Source organism: Pleurodeles waltl, chromosome 3_1, assembly GCF_031143425.1.
Source record: "Pleurodeles waltl isolate 20211129_DDA chromosome 3_1, aPleWal1.hap1.20221129, whole genome shotgun sequence".
Taxonomy (NCBI): domain Eukaryota; kingdom Metazoa; phylum Chordata; class Amphibia; order Caudata; family Salamandridae; genus Pleurodeles; species Pleurodeles waltl.
The window spans coordinates 1,896,659,085-1,896,671,788 of NC_090440.1; the positions used below are offsets into that span (position 1 = coordinate 1,896,659,085).

General features: G+C 48.0%; 1 protein-coding gene across 4 annotated transcripts in view; it reads right to left on the reverse strand.

Moving 5' to 3' along the window:
- NBEAL1 (neurobeachin like 1) overlaps nucleotides 1-12,704 on the reverse strand; it is a 672,403-nt gene that overhangs the window by 306,648 nt on the left and 353,051 nt on the right. For all 4 annotated transcript variants that reach the window (XM_069226032.1, XM_069226034.1, XM_069226033.1 and 1 more), the window contains exon 20: nucleotides 7,266-7,399. In XM_069226032.1, coding sequence (XP_069082133.1) covers nucleotides 7,266-7,399 — 134 coding nt within the window. The remainder of the gene's footprint in view (nucleotides 1-7,265; nucleotides 7,400-12,704) is intronic.

Genomic DNA, 12,704 nt, shown 5'->3' on the forward strand with positions numbered 1-12,704 from the left:
ATGCATAGCAGTGTCTAGTGGAAGCTTTTCTAGCTTGTTTTATGACCTCCATGCATTCTTGTGTGAGGTCTAAGTGTCCGAATTCTAGGATTTCAGGAGCCAAATTGCCAGATTCAATGATGCTGGGTTTGGATGCCTGATCTGTTGTTTGTGTTGTGTTAACAGATCTGGTCTGTTGGGTAGTTTGACATGCGGTACTAGTGAAAGGTCTAGTAGAGTTGTATACCAAGGTTGTCTTGCCCATGTGGGTGCTATCAGTATGAGTTTGAGTTGGTTTTGACTCAACTTGTTTACTAGATATGGAAGGAGAGGGAGAGGGGGAAAAGCGTATGCAAATATCCCTGACCAACTCATCCATAGAGCATTGCCTTGTGATTCGCGGTGTGGGTACCTGGATGCGAAGTTTTGGCATTTTGCGTTTTCTTTTGTTGCGAACAAATCTATCTGGGGTGTTCCCCAAATTTGAAAGTACTTGTTCAGAACTTGGGGGTGAATTTCCCATTCGTGGACTTGTTGGTGGTCTCGCGAAAGGTTGTCTGCTAGTTGGTTTTGGATCCCTGGAATAAATTGTGCTATTAGGCGAATGTTGTTGTGAATCGCCCACTGCCATATTTTTTGTGTTAGGAGGCACAATTGTGTTGAGTGTGTTCCTCCTTGTTTGTTTAAATAATACATTGTTGTCATGTTGTCTGTTTTGACAAGAATGTATTTGTGTGTTATTATGGGTTGAAAGGCTTTTAACGCTAGAAATACTGCTAACAGTACTAGGTAATTGATATGAAATTTTGTTTGGTGTACATCCCATTGTCCTTGAATGCTGTGGTGATTGAGGTGTGCTCCCCACCCTGTCATGGAAGCATCTGTTGTTATAACGTATTGAGGCACTGGGTCCTGAAATGTCCGCCCTTTGTTTAAATTGTTGCTGTTCCACCATAGAAGCGAGAGGTATGTTTGGCGGTCTACCAACACCAGATCTTGAAGTTGACCCTGTGCCTGTGACCATTGTGATGCTAGGCACTGTTGTAAGGGTCGCATGTGTAGTCTTGCGTTTGGGACAATGGCTATGCATGATGACATCATGCCTAGAAGTTTTAGCACAAATTTTGCTTGTATCTTTTGGTTTGGAAACATAGCACTTATTACCTTGTGGAATGCTTGCACTCTTTGTGGACTTGGAGTGGCAATTCCCTTTGATGTGTTGATGGTTGCTCCTAGATATTGTTGTGTCTGACACGCTTCGAGGTGTGATTTTGTATAGTTGATGGAGAAACCCAGTTTGTGAAGGGTTTGTATGACATATGTGGTGTCGTTTGTGCACTTTTTTACTGTGTTGGTCTTGATTAGCCAATCGTCCAGGTAAGGAAACACATGTATCTGTTGACTCCTGATATGTGCTGCTACTACTGCTAGACATTTTGTGAACACTCTTGGTGCAGTTGTTATTCCGAATGGCAACACTTTGAATTGGTAATGTATTCCTTTGAATACGAACCTTAGGTACTTTCTGTGAGAAGGGTGTATCGGTATATGAAAGTACGCATCTTTTAGGTCTAATGTGGTCATGTAATCTTGCTGTTTGAGCAGTGGAATGATGTCTTGTAGTGTGACCATGTGAAAGTGGTCCGATATGATGTAGGTATTTAGTGTCCTGAGATCTAATATTGGTCTTAATGTTTTGTCTTTTTTTGGAATTAGAAAGTACAGGGAGTAAACTCCTGTGTTTTTTTGTTGTACTGGTACTAACTCTATTGCATCCTTTTGCAGTAGTGCTTGAACTTCTAGTCCTAAAAGTTCTAAATGTTGTGGTGACATTTTGCGTGTTTTTGGAGGGATGTTTGGTGGGAATTTGTGGAATTCTATGCAATAGCCATGTTGGATTATTGCTAATACCCAATTGTCTGTTGTAATCTGCTGCCAAGATTGGTAGAATTGGCTTAGTCTTCCCCCCACTGGTGTTGAGTGAAGGGGTTGTGTGACTTGAAAGTCACTGTTTAGGTGGAGGTGTTTTTGGAGTCTGGAATCTTCCCCTACTCCTTGGGAATTGACCCCCTCTATATCCCCTGAAACCTCCCCTTTGGAATGAACCCTGATATGGTGTGGTTCTTGTTTGTTGGCTGGTGGTGTCTGTGGGTTGGCCACGAAACCCCCCTCTAAATGGAGTTTTTCTAAAAGAGCCTCTGCTCTGCGGGGAGTAGAGTGCGCCCATGGCTTTGGCCGTGTCTGTGTCCTTTTTAAGTTTTTCAATGGCTGTGTCCACTTCAGGGCCAAAAAGTTGTTTCTTGTTGAAGGGCATATTAAGGACAGCCTGCTGGATTTCAGGTTTGAAGCCTGAAGTGCGGAGCCAAGCGTGTCTCCTTATGGTGACAGCAGGGTTGACTGTTCTCGCTGCAGTATCGGCTGCGTCCAGTGAAGAGCGGATTTGATTGTTTGAGATCGTTTGTCCCTCTTCAACTATTTGCTGCGCCCTTTTTTGGTATTCCTGGGGAAGATGGTCTGCGAGAAGTTGCATCTCATCCCAGTGTGCGCGGTCATATCTGGCCAGCAGCGCTTGAGAATTTGCGATGCGCCACTGGTTGGCTGCCTGTGATGCTACTCTTTTTCCTGCCGCATCAACTTTTCTGCTTTCTTTGTCCGGAGGTGGGGCGTCGCCAGATGTCTGGGAATTTGCTCTCTTGCGAGCTGCCCCTACTACTACGGAGTCAGGTGGTAACTGCGAAGTAATAAACACTGGGTCTGTGGGTGGTGGTTTGTATTTCTTATCCACCCTTGGGGTGATGGCTCTTGATTTTACGGGCTCTTCAAAAATTTGTTTTGCGTGCCGTAACATCCCTGGTAGCATTGGGAGACATTGATATTGGCTATGTGTAGCCGAGAGGGTGTTAAATAAAAAATCATCCTCTATAGGATCGGAATGCAGTTGGACATTGTGGAATTCTGCAGCCCTAGCCACCAGTTGCGAGTATGAGGTACTGTCCTCTGGCGGTGACGGCTTTGTGGGGTATGAATCGGGATCATTGTCCGGCACTGGGGTGTCATATAGGTCCCAAGCGTCTTGATCCTGATTATCTTGACTTATGGTAGTTTGCGCTGGTGAGTGCATTTGTGGCGGTGTTTGTGCCGGCGATGACTGTTGTGGTGGAGAGGGCGGAGGCGCGACTTTTTTAACCACTTTGGCTTGTGGTTGTGCGTCATCCTTGAGAAGTCCGATCCTTCTTTTCCTCATTATTGGGGGAAGGGTTGATATCTTCCCTGTGTCTTGCTGGATGTACAGTCTCTTTTGTGTGTAGTCTGATTCTACACTTTGGAGCTCTTGTCCAAATCTGTGCATCTGGCCACTTATTCCTTGTTCCTCTGTGTAGGATGAAGGTGTGGAACTTTTCGGCGCCGAGAGAGAATCTTTTTTCGGCTTCGGCACCGACAGAATTTTTGTGGCTTTCGGCAGTGTGTCTCGGTGCCGATGTTTTTCGGTGCCGGCATCTTGTTTTTGCCTCTCGGAGCCGCTATCTCGGCTCCGAGGTTGCTCCATGGCGGTCCCTCGACCGGAGTCGGGTGTCTTCGCTATGGGCGTGCCCTTTTTCGGCGCCTTCGACGGGTCGCCGGTTTTATGGGTCGAGCCATGGCCTGTTGGCAGTGGCGTCCCCTGGGCTTTTGTCTTCTCGATGGTTTTAATTTTCGACGTCTTACTCACTGTTTGTTGCTGTTGTTCGACGTCGGAGTCTCCGGATTCTGACTCCGGAACCGAGAATGTTTCCTCTTCGTCGTCGAAACGTTGTTTTGTTGGCGTGGACGCCATTTGTAGACGCCTGGCTCTTCGGTCCCGGAGTGTTTTTCTGGACCGGAAGGCTCGACAGGCCTCACAGGTATCCTCCTTGTGCTCGGGGGACAAGCACAAGTTACAGACCAAGTGCTGATCTGTATAAGGATACTTACTGTGACATTTTGGGCAGAAACGAAACGGGGTCCGTTCCATCGGCTTCGATGTCACACGCGGTCGGGCCGACCAGGCCCCGATGGGGGAATCGAAGCTACCCCAAAGTCTTCCGATGATCGGTGTCGATGTACCTAACTATCCCGATACCGAACGGAACAATACCGACGCTTTCTTCCGAGATTCTGACTAACTTTCCGAACCGAAACACGGAGCGAAAAGGAATACGTCCGAACCCGACAGCGGAAAAAAACAATCTAAGATGGAGTCGACGCCCATGCGCAATGGAGCCGAAGAGGGAGGAGTCCTTCGGTCCTGTGACCAAAAAAGACTTCTTCGAAGAAAAACAACTTGTAATACTCCGAGCCCAACACCAGGCAGCGGACTGTGCGAAACATGTGTATCTGCAGCGACATATGCCATCGAACATACACTTTTTTTTTATTTTGAAGGGTCTGTATCATACTTTTACATACTGTTTACTGCATAATATACATGCCAAATGTGTTCATGACTTAGCTTGTGCACCAACTCTTAGACCCAAGCCAGACTTCCATTTGTAACTCGGGTTTAGTACATGGGGTCGTCAGTCACTTTTATTTAACAAGGGCTCACGTCTAGCCAGCAAGAAAGGGGAGACAAACCAGGGATGGGGGAGGGTCAGAGACCAGGGCAATGCTGGAGAGAAGATAACAATGATGTCAAGGTGTAGGAGGGCCAGTGGGGGATGGAGAATTGAGGTGGGGATGGAGGTGAGAGGGATGCCATGGGCCTCACAGGAGGGAGGGGGCATCAATGGCCCGGCCTGGAAGGAGAAAGTTGCAGCGAGGGGGTAGGGTACAATGCATGACTCATGGGGGGAGTGTATAATCATCGGTGAGGGTAAGTAACTATTCAAGAAGGGCATCGGTTGCTGGTGAGATGGGGCGCCTATGGATGTGCTGAACCTCCTCAAGGTGCAGCGCCTACCCTCGGGCTCGGCCCCACCGCTTCACAGTCCTATGCAACAGTGCCATCCTGGGAGGTCACAAGGAGCGCCAGTTGAGGGGAATAACATGCTTAGCCAGGAGCAAAGCAACACTCTATGACCACCATGCGCTTCCCATGCTTAAAGATGCCTAGGGCACAAGCTTATCAGGTGGCGATGTATGGAAGTTCAGCTACCTCACGTGTAGTCTGGATGGCATGCCAGTAATGTGTAAGAGGGCATCTGGACCAAAGCATAAGCTGAAGGTCAGCCGAGACCTCCTGGCAGAGTGAGCAGCCATGGGAAAGAAACAGTTCAGTTGATGCGGTGTAAGGTATGCTCTTTGGAGTATAGCAAACTGAATGTTTTGAAACCCAGTGTTACTGGAGACTTTGTGTGGAAATTCGAGGGCTCTAGCCCATTTAGTGTTGTGGAGTTCCAACCAATATCCATATTCCATTTGTCTCGGAGGGAAGGAAGTTGGACTCCTGTATGGTCCCATATGGCTCTATACATCCATCCCCGCCTCCATGGTGAACATAGGTTCATAAGTCACTTGGTAAAATGATTTGGAAAATGATTTGGAAAAAGTGAGGACTGGAATCATGGAGCACTGCCTACATGCACCAATTTGCCAGCTCTACCATCAAGGCTTCTCAGAGTAGGGACGAAGAAGAGTGTATGCAGTGAAAATACATTTAAAATGAGTGATCTTAGGTCAAGGGCTAGAGGCCGTAGTGTTGAACGTGACCATAGTCACGGGTTCCCAGGAAGAGCTACCAGGCCCATGAGGACGGGCTTCAGGGTTTAGAAATTACATATATATAGTGACTGGTTTATCAAAAAAGTAGTACATTTGCACCCACAGAAGTACTCCATGGATGGGTGCAAATGTACTACTTTTTGGAATTCACAAACATTGATGCTGCACCAGTCTAAGGTTTCCAGGCCTACTACTGGCGAATGAACACCCAAAAGGGGATGAATACTTGCAAATAGTCTAACCAGTGGCAATCGTCCGCGGTAGCATTCAAACCACTGTTTTTCACCCACTGTGCCACTCTAGACAAGGGCAAATCAGTACTGACCCTGCTCCTCATGGAAACAGTCCACCCTGAACTTTGGCCACCTCACCCACACCCTGCAGCCCACTGCTTTTTTAGTTGGGAAATTTGAGATTCACCTACCTCGAATCTCAATGACTAAGCTATGCCCCTGATTACAAGTCTCTTAGATTTGCAATCTGCTTGCCTTTACTCACTCAGCTCCCCATTTCATTCCTCGTGCCTCCTACGTCCTCCCTCCCATTCATTCTCTCTCTCCACATCAACTTCCACCCTGTCATCTTTCTCATAACTCTCACTTGATCCTTAACTCTTTTCTCGATTTATCACTTTTTTCTTCACCTTAACTGCTTTTTGCAAGGGAAGAAGTGGCCCTCAAAGCCCTAGTGCCACTGCAATGGCTGCACAACTGATAGCTACGCCCCAGTGGCTGGGGTCACGAACGACAGGGGCATTTCAGATGAGTCAGCAATTATTGTACATTGTTTCTGATCATTTCTGTTATTGCTTATATTGCTTTTCCTTTTCTGTAGCAAGAAAAGGAAAACCTAATAAGATTTGTGAAAAATTTTAGGTGACATATGGCATTCGGAGGCATGCATAAGGTAGTCACATAACCTGAGCAAAAGAAGCTGGGTCCAATCCATTCATTCTGTTGCAAAAAAAAAAAAAAAAAAACAGAAAAGGCAATGACTCAAATAAACCACTGGATGTGGGCAGACTGCGTATTATCTATGAATGTGTTAAATGAATTAGTGCACAGATTCTTGCATAGCAAATAAATTTGTAATCTCACCAAGTGAGGAAGTATTGCCCACAGGTCAAAAATGGAAAACAGCCATGATGTAGGCATATGTACATTCGTGGTCCTTTGTGAGATGGAAAACATTCTTCCATAGCCACAAAATAAACTAAAGTGTACTTTCTCCATTGTGTCTCAATCACCCCTTATCCTACCACTCATGATCTATCACCATCTTCTGATATGAACTAGGGAGTAATACAATGGGTAAGCACAGTAGAAAACGTTTTCTTGCAATATTCTAACCCTGCAAGTTTTTTTGGTTTTTTTACATTTTCTACAAAGACATTGTAAAGTATGGTAGCAAACTGAGCTTTTTTTATTCACGTAAAGAGTTAGTAAAATACCCCCCCAGAGCAACCAAACAATAAATAGCGCACCTACACATTATGATGCAATCAGTCATGCAATTATTCCTATTCACTTACAAACCACCACCGTAACCAGCCTCCAGCTCAGAGACTACACCTTCAACATCAGTGCAACCACTAGGTGTCTTCTTACCTTCTGCAGCAAAACTCCAAGGGTAGCAACTCCGTGGGTGTGAATGAAATTTTCCTGGTTGATAGGGTGTCTCTGAATAAAGTGCTTTATCATTAAAATTAAAGTAGCCACGATGTTTTTCTCTAGTCGAGCTTCTGCAATAAAATAACATAGCTCGTGACTGAATACAAAGCATCTTAAATAAATATCCGCTCATTCGCCCGAATTAAGTGCGCACGCAAATATTTCCACAAAGGGCCTTTAATGACCAGTATTATACTTGGCAGTGGCCTATAATAAGAGCTATATTGTAATCGGACTGGGTAGGAATCAGAAACCATAGCGTTTGTGTGAAGTAAATTTAACAAAAGTCACACTGACACTCTTGACTGTTGCTAAGAATGGAGTCCAAGCAAAATAAGAACACTAGTAACAAACAGGTGCAAACAAGAGCGTGAGGGCATGTAACACTTTGATGGGAACAACCAGAGTATTTCATAACAAACCAATCTACTGTGGATCATTTTTTTAAATTTGTTTATTTATGCATAGAAAAGAACACATATAACTATGCACTACATTATAGCAGATTACATTTACGGGAAATTACAGTCAGCAGACCGGCCAATGGCAGTACCAGTTTGAGACCCCAACCCGGGACCACACATTGTGCTCTAACCTAGTAGGCACAGAAAAATAAAACATTTATGGTACTAGACTGGCCGAACCCAACCACCACATACTCAGTAGGTACATTGATTAGCGGCACCAACCACTACAAATTTAGTGCAGTACATTTCAATACATTAACTATCAAACAAACAGAACACTGTGAATATAGCAAGCACTGAGAACAGAAGATAGTGCAACAAATGCCCATATGACATCGAAGGCATCACGCACACGTGACCAAGGGGAGGGGAGACACACGGGGGCCACTGGACAACAGTCCATATACAAGTCAGGGATGAAGATGAGGAGGAGGTCCACTCATGACGATCCCCACATCAAAAGCCAGCCCTGGAGACACCCCCCCCCATAAAACCCCATAACTCACAGCTATGCCTCTATAACCCCTAAACTCATTCCTTGAATGGCCTAACTATGGGCAGAGTTCAGCAAGTGGAAGCGTCTGTCTTCCCCCTCACTCTCTCGCACACCAGATAACTCATTAATCATGGCACGCCAGAGCTCCAAGTCGCAGCCAGCATGCTCATCCACTCGAACCTTTTGTAGGTGACACTCCTCTGCGATAGCCCATTCAGCCAAGTCACTCAACCAAGCGGCACTCAGCCAAACGGCACGCAGCGGGGGGTGTGGGCTAGCCCACCGGATTGCAATACGCCTCTTCGCCAAGATAATGCAAATCTATACCCCATTTTACGACTCTTTTTAGGGACAGGGAGCAGGCCCAGCAAACAGTGTTTCATTGTTGCCTGAACTCGCACAACCGTGACCTCCCTAAGTGCCTCCACTACCTGACGCCAAAAGGGTTGGACAGAGCTACAGACCCATGCCATATGATCAAATGAAGCCGACGGAGCCCCACAACGGCCACAGCTGTAAGGTTTTGAGGGGGATATTCTATGCAAGCGTTGAGGTGTCAGGTATGCTCTATGCAAGTAATAGAAGTGCGTCAACTTAAATCGAGCATTGCTAGTCGCATCCCGGACCAGTGAACAGGCTCTATTACATTCCCCATCCGTGAGCGCCACTCCCAGGTCAGATTCCCAGCAGCCCCTGCTCCTCTGCGTCCCAGTTAGCCTGTCACCCTTGAGAGCTTTATAAGTTCGGGACAGGAGACCGCGGTCACCTCCAGGGTCAAGAAGAGTCACCAGGAGGTAGGATTCAGCTGGCTCCTCTGGAAATGACGCCCAGATCCCTCTAGCAGTCCGCAAAATGTTCGCATAATGTAGGAACTGCCCCCGACCCACTCCAAACAGGGACCCCGCTTCTTCCCTTGTAATGAACGTGCCACTGTGGTATAAGTCACCCGCATTATTACAACCACCTGCGTGCCACTTCGCAAAATCAATCACCTCAGTGGCCTTGACAAAGGGTCGGATCCACCATAGTGGAAGCAGGCGTGCATACGGGGCCCTGCGTAGAACGTGCACAACCACACTCTCCCAAGCTCTTGATACCTGTTCCACCAAATAGGGGGGTGCCCTGCGGAACCCTAGAGCCCCCCATTAGTATATGCGGGATACGCTCCACACAGACAGAGCCAGCTAACAAATCCTTTTCTCAATTGGAAGTGTCCTCACACCACCCAACTGCATACTGTAGTAACCCTGCTAGGTAATATAGGTAGAGGTCTGGCAGTCCCAAACCCCCACTAACTAGGTCCAATGTCAAGAGTTCCATGCGGACTCTACATCTTTTGCCCGCCCAGACTAGAGATAATAGCAGTTTACCCAGCTGGCGGAATAATAACAAAACAAAGCTCATAGAGTGAATTCTGCATAACATACAGGCACCGGGGAAGAACAATCATTTTACTAAGTGTGATTCTACCCATAACCGATAATGGGAGAGAGGTCCAGAATTGAACAGAGGCGCAGAGGCCCTCCAGTACTCTTCCCATGTTTAAAGTAAATTGCAGTTGTGGGGAGCGCGTCACTTTAATGCCTAAATATGAAAAAGACTCAGGCCCTCATTACGAGCCTGGCGGTCTGTGACCGCCAGGCTCGCGGTTGGCGGGAGCACCGCCGACAGCCCGGCGGTGCCCCGCAGGGCATTCTGACCGCGGCGCTTTGGCCGCGGTCAGTGCAGGAAAACCGGCGGTCTCCCGCCGGTTTTCCGCTGCCCGTTGGAATCCTCCAAGGCGGCGCAGCTTGCTGCGCCGCCTTGGGGATTCTGACACCCCCTACCGCCATCCTGTTCCTGGCGTTTCGCCCGCCAGGAACAGGATGGCGGTAGGGGGTGTCGCAGGGCCCCTGGGGGCCCCTGCAGTGCCCATGCCAATGGCATGGGCACTGCAGGGGCCCCCGTAAGAGGGCCCCGCTTGTATTTCACTGTCTGCATAGCAGACAGTGAAATACGCGACGGGTGCAGTAGCACCCGTCGCACCTTCCCACTCCGCCGGCTCGATTCCGAGCCGGCGTCCTCGTGGGAAGGTTGTTTCCCGCTGGGCTGGCGGGCGGCCTTAAGGCGGCCGCCCGCCCACCCAGCGGGAAACTCAGAATGCCGGCCGCGGTCTTCAGACCGCGGTGCGGTATTCCTGCGGCGCAACTTTGGCGGGCGGCCTCCGCCGCCCGTCAAAGTTGTAATGAGGGCCTCAGTCTCCCAGGACAGCCCCAAACAGGGTAACTCTGGCGCCGCCATCACCGACAGACCTGCCATCGGGAATAATACCATTTTGTGCCTATTGACTTGGAGGCCCGACACCTGCCCAAAAATGTCCAACATACCCAACAAGAGGGGGACCGCTCGCTCCGGGTCTGTGACATACACCAGGGCATCATCTGCATACAGTGATATCATATGGGTTCTTGTTGCCACACGGATACAAAAGACGCACCCAGGACAGAAAGACGGGGCTGATACCCATCCTACGCATCACCTCCCATAAGTATTCCCAGGATAAGGTGTCAAACATTTTCTCCAAATGAAGAGCCACCAGGGCTGCGGAAAACGTGGAGTCATGGGTCTCGTGTCGCATATGTGTTAAGCGCCGTATATTTATATGAGTCCCCCTCCCCGGTATGAATCCGCATTGATCTCCCTGTACTAAATGTGTCACCACTCGACTCAAACGAGAGGCCAAAACTTTAGCTAATAATTTAACATCAACATTTAGCATGGATAACAGTCTATAGGAGCCCGGGTCGTCAGCCACCTTCCCAGGTTTCGGTAGTATGACTATCAATGCTTCCCGCATATTCTCCGGGAGAAGCCACTCACTACGCGCCTCATGAAGTATTTCCAACAGTCGCGGCAGAATCACAGATGGATGAGTTTGGTAAAATTCGACTGGTAGCCAGTCAGGACCAAGCACTTTCCTGGATGCCATACCTCCCAACGCCTCCATCAGGTCATCCAAAGACACCTCCCTCTCCAGTTCCTCCTACTGGGCCTCTGTAAGGCGAGGCATCCATAGACCATCCAAGTGCTCCTGTATTCCGGGTCACATCTACACCACATGGCGTGGCATAAATATTCCGCAGGTGCTCTCGCAGGTGCGAATTCACCCCCAGCTGTCCTAAAATCTTCTTGCCAGAAGGAGCGCGGAGCTTCTGGATGATGGGAATAGGATGCTCCCAGCGGAGGAGCCAAGCCAACATACACCCTGAGCGGTCCCCTTCCCGAAACAGCTGCTGCCTATAATTCCGGTGGACATAATTATCCAGTCTATCCCAGAGGTCTACAATTCTGACACGCACCTCAAGACAATCCGACTCCGACCCATCTACTTGGCGCTGTAAGGCTGCCAATACTTCTTCCTGTTGTGTGAGCTCCTGGTCCAAAGCGCTTCCTGATACCATACGTTTTACTGAGGCTTTCCCCTATGATAACTACTTTCAATGCCTCCCATTCGATGCCTCGGGCCGTAGTTGTACCCCAATTTGTACTAAAATAACCATTCAGCACACCTTGAAGGTCTTGTTTATATTCGGGATCACCTAGTAGGTCAGGCCGCAGACGCCACAGGGGGAATCGCAGGCTTGGGTATGTGTGTTTTGCATTCCAAAAGGAGAGGGGCATGGTCCGATAAGAACCGGACCTGATAAACAACTCGGCGGATGTCAAGTGATCCGTCATTGGCAAGGAGAAATCTATCCAGGCGGCTGTAAGACCCATGGGTGGGTGTGTAACACGAAAATATTTTAGAGGTGGGGCACATCTCTCTCTCCACACATCTACAAAATGTAAATTCCTCATAACATTCCGCAATTTTGCAGTCATGTGCGACTTAGTGTTCATCTTTGGCGGGTCCTTATTTAGTACTCATCTAGGACATTATTAAAATCACTAGCCCACAAAATGGGCATCCCAGTGTAAGATATTAATTCCTGTTGGAGCTGATGATAGAACACCACATCATCAGTGTTAGGGGCATAAATATTCAAATGACAGAGCTCCCGGCTATCTAATACCCCGTGTAAGAATATGTATTGACCTTGCACATCCACTTATAGACTTCTTAACGTAAAGGGAGTCCCGGGAGCAATCCAAACAGAGACCCCCCTAGTGTAGGAGGAATAGGTTGCCAAATAAAACTGCCCCCTCCACTTTTTCTGCACTTTTTGCGCTTCATTTTCTACCAAATGAGTCTCTTGTAGGAGAGCAATAGGTACACCAAGCTGCTTAAGATAAGTATATACTCTGTAGCGCTTCACAAAGGAATTCAATCCTCTAACATTCCATGTACCTATGCATGTCAGGGTACCCACCATATTCTGTTCCACTCCACCTGGTCCAATACCGTACTCGACCGCCCACTCCCCACCAACATAC